This window comes from Anopheles merus, chromosome 3L (assembly GCF_017562075.2).
Source record: "Anopheles merus strain MAF chromosome 3L, AmerM5.1, whole genome shotgun sequence".
Classification (NCBI taxonomy): domain Eukaryota; kingdom Metazoa; phylum Arthropoda; class Insecta; order Diptera; family Culicidae; genus Anopheles; species Anopheles merus.
In genome coordinates, this window is record NC_054085.1 from 21,717,753 (window position 1) to 21,730,508 (window position 12,756).

At 42.8% G+C, this 12,756-nt stretch overlaps 2 protein-coding genes across 4 annotated transcripts in view; one reads left to right on the forward strand and one right to left on the reverse strand.

Annotated features, from left to right (window-relative positions):
* LOC121600680 overlaps positions 1 to 12,756 on the reverse strand; it is a 219,156-nt gene that overhangs the window by 91,479 nt on the left and 114,921 nt on the right. The gene's annotated exons all lie outside the window — the stretch shown is intronic.
* LOC121600681 lies at positions 8,541 to 9,753 on the forward strand. 2 transcript variants are annotated; one of them, XM_041929519.1, is made up of 2 exons: positions 8,541 to 8,649; positions 8,716 to 9,753. In XM_041929519.1, the coding sequence occupies exons 1-2, from the start codon at positions 8,620 to 8,622 to the stop codon at positions 9,535 to 9,537; spliced, it is 852 nt and encodes a 283-aa protein (XP_041785453.1). In that variant the 5' UTR covers positions 8,541 to 8,619; the 3' UTR covers positions 9,538 to 9,753. The 2 variants fall into 2 exon arrangements, with proteins under 2 accessions (XP_041785453.1, XP_041785454.1); XM_041929520.1 differs by having other exon boundaries at positions 8,719 to 9,753.

Consider the following 12,756-nt stretch of genomic DNA (forward strand, 5'->3'; position numbering starts at 1 on the left):
GCGAAGAAAAGCAAAATCATGTCGCCCCAAATTGTATGCCAGCGTCATTTCTTCTTTTTTCGATGGTTTCTTGTCGTAGAGTCTAAATTGAATTCAGAAAGGATCACTTCCCATTTTTTTGTTTTGCTGTGTCATAAGTTTACGTTCGAAAGCGAAAGTCACCACCAGTGCCGGAACCAGTGCACCCAGCAAAAGGGCGCGAGACGCAAACGGGGACATGGAATATTATATGCACCGACTGGAGCATAAATTGTCAACACAGGCCCACATAGTGTTTCGACGACGCATTGTTAATCGCATTTTTGCCTACCAGGGTCCCGGCCGGGGGTGCTTTCCATCCCTCAAATGGGTTCGTGTGTATGATACGGAATAATTTCATAACCTACGACAATAAATCACGCTTCCTCTCTCTCTCTCTCTCTCTCTCTCTGTTTCAACAGCGAGAGAAGTAAACAATTCTTGTTGACTCGCGAAAAACAAAAAGGAATACAAATGGAAGAAGAGTTGGTGCATTTTACATCCAGAACAAACTGGGCGCAATTATCAACGGAAAGGAAAGTTTTCAACTCCCACTCAGACACACATTCCTTCGCCGCGCAGCATTCGGGCCAGACAAGGACATGCGGATGTACTGCGCGCTTCGGCGTTTTCTTCTTTCGTTGCTGTTAACTCGCTTAAAAAAACAACAACAAAAAACCTTGACATATTTATTGAATTATTCATCCAATTACGAGATCCACAGCGAACGGGTGAAAAGTGAGGGAAGCATAAAATCGCGAGTCATTATTTTGATCTCGGCTTTGCACTGCGCTCTGCCGCTTGCTCTGCAGGGATACATGGTAGACTGGTACTCATAAACTGTGGACTCCGTGTGCTATCGTCAAGATAATTGAATTCAACGAAAACAATATCATACGGACGCAAAATTCGTGTGTAAAAGAAACAAGTCGGGCTTGGGTGGCAAACATTTTCCCGACGTGGTATAAATCATTAACAATGAAATTCAAAGCAACTTGCTTCGCATAGCGTTCCGGGAAGAAGGGAAAATTTGGTTTATGTTTTAAAGTTACCGGTGTACCCATGTTTTAATGCGAGTGAACACTTTTAAAAACAAAATTCCATACATAACGTTGCCATAACATACAGAACTTTTAAAACAAATAAAAACGGCGTGGTTTCAGAATTTATACTGATGGGAGCTTCAAAGTTTTCAGACAGACTTTCTGAGTTCTGATATCGACTCGAGAGGAAAAATTACACTCCAAAATGATTTAAAAAAAATACAAAAAAATAATAATTTAAGTTCTAGTTTTGACGGACAACATTACATAATAAAGCTGTTAAGGTGAACTGTTAAAATATGAATTATTAAATAAAAAATATAAACGATAATTTATAAAAAGATTGTAATTGAGTGGTCCTTTTTTTAATTTGTTTGTTTTCTTACTCGAAATTTTATATGATATATATTTTTTTGTTGCACAAGTCAACTTAACATTTTCAACAGTGATAACAAGTTGACTCAACCTAACAGCATAACATTATTGAACGTACAAAGTTAAATTTGGAAGTAAAAACTGTTTGTTTCTAATTATCACCTTGGTCCAACTTTATGTTTTTTTTCCAATTGACGTTAAATAACATTCGTGAAATCGTTCGTTTACAATACATAATCTATTTTACAATACATAAAAAGTCTCAAATCCTTCATATTAATTCCATAGCATGGGTAAAATCATGAGAGATACAACAAATTAATTTTAATACCTTGAGATTTCCTTGAGTTAGCAGGAATTATAACAGGATATTGTTGTTGTTTATGGATTATAATTGTCCGCCTGACGGCTAAACAATATTCTTATTGTTATCCTACTCCTAAACCTAACCTTGACATGATGAAACATGAAACATTGTAACTGTGATGAAATTCCACATATTGTAAATAAATTGAAAGAATATCACTGCTTTATTTTTAAGCATCTAGAACAACCTGACATCCCGCACTGTACCAAACAAACATCTACCTCTTTCAGCAGATCAAGATATTGATCTACCATGACGACAGATTTTCCCGCTCATTGGTTCGTCACAAAATCCCATTCCTTTGTTGCCCCCGCTTTGTATCTACGAACCTGCACAAACCATACTGTGCCTGATGTACCGTGCCAACGTTTTGTTGTCGCCCAACGCGACTGATGTGCCCCACAATACAAGCCACCCAGGAAAAGTAAACCCGAATATCTCAGTAGTGCTCTCGGTTACAATGCTTGTTTTTTTCGCCCGCCAAACGGATAATAGGCATATGTGTGCATGGTTTGTGTGCTTACGTTGCATAATACATTAAAATCCATCCATCTCTGCACTACCGCTGGTAGAGTACAGTATCCTCGTGCAGACTTTAAAGTCTACGAGCGAACGGTTAACAAAACCTCACGATTCATCACACGCTGCCGGATGAGAGGGGGGAAAAACCGGGGATGTATTTCCGTACTTGTTTGTAATTTTCATCCTCCCATGGTAATGCTTTTTCGGGAAAGCTTTCAAGCGATGCGCCCCGATTCGGTTGCCATAGATACTCTCCCGGTAAGGTTGGGTGTGTATTATGCGCTGTGTACATTGCTGTTGGAACGTTGGTACAAACGAGCGCCTCACATTTCATGCGAAGCATACACGGTTGATTTAAATGTTTAACTTTCAAAGTACACAGCAGAGGCTTTTTTTCGCTGCAAAATTCAATCAATCGATAGCTACACGATACTCTGGGATGTGTGCTGTATTCTTGAAGTTGGCCGACCGCACCCCGGCCCCGAGAACGGAAATGGGAACTGACGATGTGCGGAAATTAGGGACCAGGCAATGTCGTCAAGAGTTACGCTTCGGGAGCTAGCGACATGTTGAAAGAAAGGTCTGAGTGTGTGTGTGTGTTTATTTCTGTGCTTTTTTTTTGGGAGCAAAAAATTTGGACGTGTTTGTGGGAAACTCGCTACGGAAACACCAACCCATCTCGTTGCAATTTCCCGTACACTTTTTCATCCACTCTCTGTTTCATGCGGGGTATGTGGTGGTTTTAGAACACAAACAAAAACTCTCACCCGCTGGTGCCACTTTTGCCTTCAGCCACTGGCACGGAAAACAGGAGGAAAATGATCGATGGCGTATAAATATGTGGGGAAGACTTTGGAAAAAAAGGCACAGACGACAGGTCGGTGTGCTGCCTTCGGGGAAGCCATGTTTTTGAGAAAACCAATTTGATCGAAATGAAAACTTATGCTACATGAACGTTTCGGGTGTGCAGGCTGGCTCTAGGGCGTGTTCGTTTTTCCTACTGTTTGGAGAAGACATAGGGAAAGCTTATATTATTACAGACCAAGAGGAGTGGAGTGCCTTTGACCATGAAGAGTTCGTTCAAAGTCATCCGAATTTCCAAAGTAATCCAATAAAGAGCAAAAGATTCAAAATATCCTTCAAATACTGTTCATTTCAGACCTAACTGTGTCTTGAATGTTTTTTTTTTATCCAGTTCTTGCTGCAGCACAGGTGTCGATGTACTACTACCTTCGTTACAGACACCTTCTCGCCCAGCCCTTATATGGTGCCGTTAAGCCGACACATTCGTGCTACTGTATGAACGCGCGGTACCAGCTGCTGCCACCAGAACTACCCCCAAGGAATCGCCACCTTAATTGTGTCCTGCAAAAGTAGTCAGAAGTGCAAAGAAGACACATACACACAGACTCTTGGGACAGAGTTTCGAGAGTGTGCATCGTGGCAAGATCTCCTAATCAGCGTTCAGCGTCTCGTGCGTCCCCATGTACGGGGACAGAGTGGTACAACCTACCGTCGACCCACCGTGAGACGTGAGTAACGAGCGTTCTGCATTCATTTGCAAGCTTTTCGAGCGTGTGGCTTCGATGGATGTCCCTTGAGGCGGGGACACACACAAACACACACGACACAGAAGCATTCTCGCCCCTCGTGCAACAAACTTAGCAAAACTGGACACGTCGTCGTCGTCGCCCATTGGTGCACATCTCAAGAACGGCGTCGTCGTGGTGCAACGCCATTGACGACAACTGTGTGTGTCCGTGGCATGCTGTGCTAAGCAGTTCAAAAGCCACGAAGGGCACGACGCAAGACACACCGAAATGGACATTCAATGCCCCGGGTGGCTCACCAAGAGATCCATATCCCGGTGCCGGTGTTCCATGGGTCTGTACGTCCCGTGGTCGTCTAGCTAGGCAAGAGGTGCATCTATCCAAGCGGTTCGTTCTCGTTCGATGCTCAAAAGATCCAAAAGATTCATATGAGCGGGTTTGAATAAAAAAAAAACTGTAAAACAAGGCAGACGACTACACACCGTGTTGTCACCTCGTCTACAGGCTGCAGCCTCCGGGCAACTACAGCCCGAACATCAATGCGACAACGCGAAAAAAAAGCATTCGGTAATCGGTGAGGTTCTTATCTACGATTGAACTTCACGGCTCTGCTCGGTACGCGCGAGGCACGACTTGCGCTCCTCCCTTCCTTCGCCAAGCAGCAGCCCTCTGCCAAAATGCCAATTTAACGCGATGCAGCTGCAGCTGGTGGTGATGGGACGTATCCCCCATCGGATGGCATTGAACCGAGGTAGGGCGAGGGGGGAAAGAACACACACACACACCGTGGTACACAGTCTTCACGGTCACAGTCACAAGGTATGGCTGCACTCGCCGGTCCCGTACATGGAAAGGTTCCCCACCGGGAGCACCATGGCCCTTTTGTAATGATTCTTATACGCTTTCCCGCAGGTTCCCGGTTCTTGGATGCGTGTGACTCTCGCCAACGTTCATCGGCGAGGGACCACCATCTTTGCCGTGTGTCGTGTCCTGTGTGGCGTGTCGTTCTGTTCTATCCCTTTTGCACGGAACGAATATCTTAAATTCATGACTTTGCTTCGCGTGCAAGCTTGCCAGCGGTGTGTGCGAGGGCACATATTGGGGTTTGGGTCTATAATTGCAAAACAATGTACCTCTCCAAGGCCAAGGTGAGCAGAGCCGTGAAGCAGCGGGACCGGATAGTTCCATACAGCTAATGAAGTTGGCAAGGTGCTACCGTGTGCATTTCGGTATCGGGAATTAATTAGACGGTGCAGTACGGCGGTGCGTGCTAGAATCGAGCCGCAGTAGGTTGTAAATGGTGGAGCTTTTGGTACTAATTATGAATTTTTATACTAAATAAGGAGCAAGAAGAAGGACAATAGTTCAATAATTTAATGAAATATTTTGTTAAAGAAAGCACAACAATTTGCGAGATGCTTAGTTTTGATATGAGCAATCTGACCAAGCAATTTCACCAATCATACAAACAAATGATTCAATACATAAAACAGAATTTCAACGAAATATTATCGACATTTTTAATGTTGAAGACTAGACTAGACTAGACACCAGACAAAGTTTGTGACGTCATAAACTTCAGTCTAAATTTAATCGCATGACTAGAGCTACAGTGCCAGATTAGCTTTAGGGTTTTGACTTAGCTACCGTTAATGTTTAATAGCTATTCTCATAGTGTGATCTACTTTGGAAAAGATCACCTGTATTACAATAATGAAAACAATCATGCCGCTTCTCCCTGATTAGAGGAGTATATTCTATATTTTTAAAGCACTGCATTTTATGATTATTGCTTAGTGGTCTGAAAAATTTGATTAAAGCACTTTGCTCCAAAAATACATTCAACCGCAAAAACTATATCAATTGACCGTTCAAAGTTTCAAGATAATCCACTCGTTGATGTTCACAGCCAAAATGTAATTAAAACATTCTTCGCCGCTCATAAATAAATTCAGCACTGCTGAAGTTTCCAGAAGAGTTTCTTTTTCAATAAAGCTTCTAAGAAGAAAAAAAGTACATCAAAATTCATTTAGCACACCCAAATCAAGATGCTCAACTCCAGACGTGACGATTTAATGACAATTTTTCGCATCCGTTAATCTTCTCGGGTGCCCGAGATTTTACGTTCTTCACCTCCCAGCGACCGGGAAAACGAAAAGGCAAACAAAATAACCCAACACATCCGATGGGCGTTGCAGCACTGGAAGGATCTTCCAATTTGGACGTGAACTGCATTTTTGATGCTTCGTCCAGCAAAGCATATTTAGTCCGTCTCGGGGACTCTGTTTCGGGGTGCGCTGTTTGATGATTCACTTTCAGCCCGGCCAAGCCCCCCGAGGGTCGTTGGAAAACTTTGTCGACAACACGTTCCTTCTCCTTCGTCGTGGGTCAGTATTTTACTGCAGCTACTAGAGCACTATCAATCTCATCTCATCTCCGGGGCCGCTACTTCCAGCAGAGCCTTTGGGTGCTAGAGCACTACCCTCGCAAAACACAGCCGGATAGCTCACGGTTTCATTTTTATTATTTTAAGATGAACCACACAGCTCAAGATGCGGATGCGGCGGAAAAGCTTACTACAGAGAGCCAGCCGACCGAAGGGGCCCCATAAAGACCCGTTGGCATCGTAAAATTTAATGCAAATGGCAATGCTTCTCCTGCTGCTGCTGCTGCTCTTTTTAGCAGCAAAAGGAAATTAAGAAGTTGTTTCAGTTTAACAGACGATGTCGATGGTGCCAAACGGGCCGAGCAGAGATATTTCGGTCCTGGGCCAGAGACAGCACCAGCAGCGTGCAGAACCCGACCCGGCTTCGTTGGCCCGAAATTGGTCATTAAAGTGTTGTCAAGATGTTGTTTGATTTACAGCGCACTGCTAGTGGTGTATCCTTTCTGCCGAGCGACCAACCCGGGGCGGCCTGGAGAGATGGGCCCGGCGAGATAATTGATGCGCACCGTGTGGCCGCTTCGAGGCAGCTTTGCAGAACGAGATGCTTTGCAAAAGGGGGAGGTGGGGGGGATGTCTTTTCCGGCAACAGGAAATCTTGTCAACATTGTGGAAAATTTTGTGGTTTACAAGATGAAGGAGCGGTTTGGGGTGATATATCAATGAATTCGCTCATGAATAAATTTACTGTGCGGTCAACCGTAATGTAATTTGATGCTTGCAAAATGGACTCTCGCTTTTTATTTGACTCCATGATGTGAAGTGCTCCTCGGAATGATGAATGGATGGTGCAATGGGGGCAATGATTTTTAAATGAATTTTGTGCTTCAGTGTGGTGTTGCTGTTATGTTGCTGTGTAGATTGAGGCAGTTTAAGGTCGATGAAAGGCTTGACACCCTAAACACATCCTTTTGGAAACTGCGGATACTGCATATTGATGTGTTTTGAAATTGCACATAATGAGGATTTTGTGCTATCCATCTGAGATTATATGTCACAACTTCGTAGTTGATAGGTTAGGAGCCATCGAGATAGATTCGGAGCCATCCAAAGCGATCCATAGTCCATGTTAGGGATTTGTTTATAAAAATAACACTTAACGAAGATGCCAATGCTTTGTAACAGCATCTCTGCACCGGCCGTCTCTAGTCCCAACACTGACCAGAGTGATGTCTCCAACTCCGGATGACTCCACACCGGATGAACCCAACTCCGTATGATTTCAATTTTGATCTCCGGACAACTTCAACGCCGAAATCTCTAGATGATTTTCACTACGGAAGACTTCGGAGGACTCCTACTTCGGACGACTCCGGTTTTGGTCCTTGACGACTTCAATTTCAGTTGATTCTGACTCCGATCGGCTCGGATCGTCTACGACACCGGACGAATACGACTCTAGGCGTCTCCGACAACGGACAACTCCGACGCATGATGACTTCAACCTCGGATGATTCCGACTCCAGGCGTAACTCCGGATTCTCTCGATGATTCCCACTTCGGAAGACTCTGGAGGACTCCTACTACGGACAACTCCGGTTCCGGTCCCTGACGACTACAATTTTAGTTGATTCTGACTTCGACCGACTCGGATCGTCTACGACACCGAACGACTCCGACTCTAGGCGTCTCCGACAACGACTCCAACGCATGATGAGAGTCAAGTAGGAGTTACTTCGGATGATTCCAACTTCAAGCGTAACTAGTGGTTCCGATTTTGCCAGATTCGTGAGTGCTCTCCAGAGAGCACATCAACTATCTGGCTCGAACGCATACAGTAGCTCCATGTGGTAGATTTGTTATAAATAATTACTAAAAGCCATTTTGAGCGAAAATTTACATAAATTGATGTTTAAGATTCTTCTTCTTCTTTTTTCTTCTTTGGCTCAACAACCGATGCCGGTCAAGGCCTGCCAACTCACTTGTGGGGTTGGCTTTCAGTGAGTTATTGATTTCCCCCCATAGCAGGATAGTCAGCCCTACGTATGGCGGCACGGTCTATTTGGGGCTTGAACCCATGACGGGCATGTTGTTAAGTCGTACGAGTTGACGACTGTACCATGAGACTGGCTGATGTTTAAGATTATGAATAATAAAATCAATAAATTAAAAATATCACAGTAAAAATTGTTTTCATCTTGTAGTTTGTTTGACAGTTAGTTTTGTTTTGACAAAACTGCAACAAAATATAATTTATAAATAAATGAAAAAAAAAACCTTAACCAAACAACAACACATCACAGCAAACCATGGCTTGTCTTCTAATAAAACAAGTCTACCAACAGCATCCTAGATGAAACCATGAACGGTTCGAAATCCTCTGCCATAAATGTGAGTTTAAAGTGATTGCTTTCCCTTCATTTAAAATTAATCATATTCGCACTTTGTCCACCCTAGCAGTCCCTCACGGCGGAAAAGCTTCAACGCATCATCAAAAATGTACGTGCCGCATCTAGAGCGGACAGCACAGCGTGCAGTACCAGCAGCGAGGATCACAAAAAGTTTGATGCCAAAGGACACTCTTCTCCTCTCCCAAACGCTGGAGCGTTAAAAATTTCCTGCCGAAAACTAACAGCACACGAGATTGATAAATTAATCAACTGTCTGCCATCCACACAGTCACCTCCACCACCACCATCCATCGAGTGCTCCTCCTCCATTTCAGCCACCGACAACACCAAGCAACAAGTGCACCAGCAGCAGGAAGCACCGGAACTATCCATCTCGAACGACCGACTACAAGTTGAATCAGAAATTTCTTTCACCAGCTCAGAATCGAACGCCCGGCTGTCCCGTTCCACCCCAGAACTCCCGGCGGACGTGGAGGACAATTTGGTACATTCCAGCGAGTCGCTCGGTTCGTCCATTGGCGTCTGCTCGCAAACTTACCACGCAAGCTCGCAATTAAATTCCTGTCCGCCAACTTTCGATCCGACGGCTTCCGCGGTGACATTATTCGCTTTCCGACCAATTGAACCAGGCTCGTCGGAAGAGTACGAAAGTTATGGCGAAACTTCCCGATCCGACGATGTCGATAGGCCAATTATGCAAGTTAAAGTGCGTCCCCTGGCAACGGCATTGCAGCAGCAGCAGCAGCCCGTCCTCTATCGCCGTTGCCGGCAGCAATCCGATGACGAGCAACCGTTGATTGATTTTCGACAAATTGAGCGTAACACACGGGCTGCAGCGAGAAAAGCGCTCGGTGGTGGTGGATGGTGATGGTTAAAAAAAAAAGATAAGCTGGAAAGAGCACTTCCGGGGACGAATCAATGGTGAAACTTTGTTGCATTAAAGCAAATCGCTTTAAAACCGCGCAACTGCAGGATTGCCAACGGGTGTACAAAGTTTTAAATTCGGATTGAAGCGTGACAGTGTAGAAAGAAGTGATCAAATTTAATTTAATGTCAAATATAATTATTTTTGTGTAATTTGAAACTTAAATTTAGTGGAATATTTGTATAAAATTTTACTCTAAAAGAATTGTTTGTCAAATGAAGGACCTTGTGATCCATTTCTTACAAATGGCTCTAATTGGGCTTCTTGTAGTACAAGATTTCAAAGAAGAATTTATAATTTTGAACCAAATGTGTGATTCATTGGCTTTGTAATGAATTGTTATAACAGTAAATAAATTGTCAATAAACAGTAATCTCATCATGCCCAGCCTTTCCACACTAAAAGAGTTCTCGTCTCTAGTCAAGGCAAATCAGTCAAACAAACATAGAATATCAAGCTGTTTTCTATTCAAAATATATTCGTAGATAATTTAAGCGAGCATCAAAAGAACAAACGAACGACAGAGAAAATGAATTGGTGGACAAAATTGAATTCAAGTTAAACACACTAAATATTACAATGAAACCAGTTGAAGTATGCCATAATTCTTTCCAGTTTCCGACATGTTTGAAATTCAGTTGCAAAAAAACCTTATTCATCACACCGCAGAAATCACTGATTTAATGCTTGCATAAAATAAATTTATCCTGTCACACTCACTGCAACTGCCCTGCATGCACAAGCGCAATTCCCATGCCGATGGATTACGTATTATGTCAAAACTCTTGCCCCGTTCTAGTGCAATTGATGAGACAAACGTGGCGGCCCAGTTGATGCTGCCTCCATCCATCCCTTCACCGGGTGAAAGGATCCGCAATGTGAGTGGATGTTTCAATACAAAAAGATGGCTAAAAACCGCAACACCACACCACCGTTGTTGGCCCCTTCGCTTCGGTGTACTTGTGCGGTACTCCAAGGCACAAAGCACGACAAAAGCATAACAGCAGAGAGATCCGTCAACGTGTGCATCGTAAACACATCCATCAGATCATTTTAGTGCGTGCGGTCGTCACGTGTGATTGAAGCTCGTCTGGAAGCAGCTTGCTCGAGCAGGGAGGCTCGATGATCGTAACTCACCCAGTCACACACACACTGGATGGAAGCTGCGGTTAAAGGTCCGTCAATCTACTACCAGCTAGAGCTACCAGCAATCCCGAAACCGATTTACCCCGGGCCGGATTTGACTGATTTAATTCCCAAAGGCGGTGGGTGGATGGATAGAAAGGAAGCGTGGCAGAGATGGCCGGGGAAGCAAATGTGAGCATTATGTGCTCATCCTCCCTTCAACCACCCTCAACACAACAAAAGGCCCATTTTGCTACGAAAGTTGCCATGATACAATATGTGTATATGCATTATTATTGTTATTATTAACACTTTGTGGGGCTGAGCGGTGAAGATGGTAATTTAGAAAAGTCCATGCTTGCGGGGGTAAGAGAGTAGGTCAAAGCTAGCCCCCGCCAAAGGGACGGCTTACGTCCCCGGGCCTGCTAGAGGTTATGTAAGGGCAGATGAGGAGGATGACGATGATGTTGTTGTTACACCATTGTTCAATGCTACCGTTACCTGTGTTTTGAGTGTGTGCATGTATTTTATTGTTTCCTGCGAGTGAGTGGAGCGAGTAAACCGGACGAGGGGGAAAGCTTGTGGCGATGGGAAGATGAGCCGGAAAGTTGACTCTTCAATTGAAGTTGCGCGCCTCGTGAGATTTAGGTATTGGCAGGGTTTGGATGATGCTGATTTGAATATTGTTGTCAATTTAGGTATGAATAAAGCTCCATTCTATTAAAGTGCATGTGCGGGCATATATTTGGTTAAAAAACATATGTTTTTCAGGCTGAACGATACTGAAGACGTGTGTGGCTCTCCTGAGGCTCACTTAAAGAAAGCTTGATTAATTCAAAGTAGCATGTTACTATTGAGTACTTATGAGTGAATTTTACTAATACAGGGACTCATTTTCATAGTGTAGATGAAGCTTTGTCTATTTTCTTACTCCTTTTACTTTGAGTAACAAGCCTTTATTTAGTGTAGCTTTTAATTGCAATTTATACCCAATGTCTGACATGCTTTTACCTAAGATCCTCATTGGTATTATCTGTAACGCCTGTCATGTATGCGCAAACATAACATAATAATAGCAGTAGAAGATTGTGATGCACAGGGCTATGCTCACGCTAGTCCGACATAATTGCCATTCACTTTAGCTATTTCCAGGTGTTGCAAGTAAAACAGAACACCAAATGTTTTTAATGGAGGATATTCTTCTTGCAAGTAAGAAGTTTATGTAACGCCTTCTTATTCATATTTTGCGTATTAATAACAACACTCTACCCTTCTGAAATTGTCTATAACCCATATAATCCTTAGAATTCCATATAACAATCCATAACGGCAAATTGAATCTTGAAGTGAGAGGTAAGTTTCGTGGTAGGGAATGAAATTAAAGAAAAACATATTCATTAGAACTTTTCAATCTATTTGCCAATAAAATAATGATTTTTATAAACAAAAAAAAACTATAATTTAGAAAATAATGTGAAAATAATGTGGAAACCAATTTTGTTTCAAGGGCTCAACGTAACACTAAAAATCACGAACAATTTCAAAAGGATTTTTGAAATACACTCACTTCAAGTTAAAACTTATGCTCTTGAGAAGTATAGGATTATTGTGACCGTTAGCTTAATATAATTCTGAGATATGTCGGATATAATTCCGAGAATTATATGGCTGTTACCTTGATAATTAAGAATAAATACAATCTATGGAATATTTGCTAGGTCTTATTCAGTTGTTTTTAGATACAGTGTCCTGCAAAAGCTTGTAGTAGCCGAAACTGAAAAATGTCTCCTAGTGACATGGTGCTTGATTCATGCTAGTGTGATTTACTCTACATGACTCCATGAGTTTAATATGTGACGTCTTTTTGCGTATTTTGGACACAATAGATCCTAAGCAGGTTAGGATAGAAAGTTATGGGTTAAATATTCTGAAGATCTTTCTGATTATCAACATCATGAGATGAATTCTGGATGGAGCAATAAAGGAGAAAGATGCCCCACTGTCGTTGTTCGGTTTTAATCATATAATTCAATAGAC

Excerpts from the sequence above, each read along its gene's own strand:
- LOC121600681 (XM_041929519.1), top strand. The coding sequence starts at position 8,620 with ATGAACGGTTCGAAATCCTCTGCCATAAAT. Across the intron at positions 8,650-8,715 it reads CGAAATCCTCTGCCATAAAT|CAGTCCCTCACGGCGGAAAA; the intron begins GTGAGTTTAAAG and ends TGTCCACCCTAG.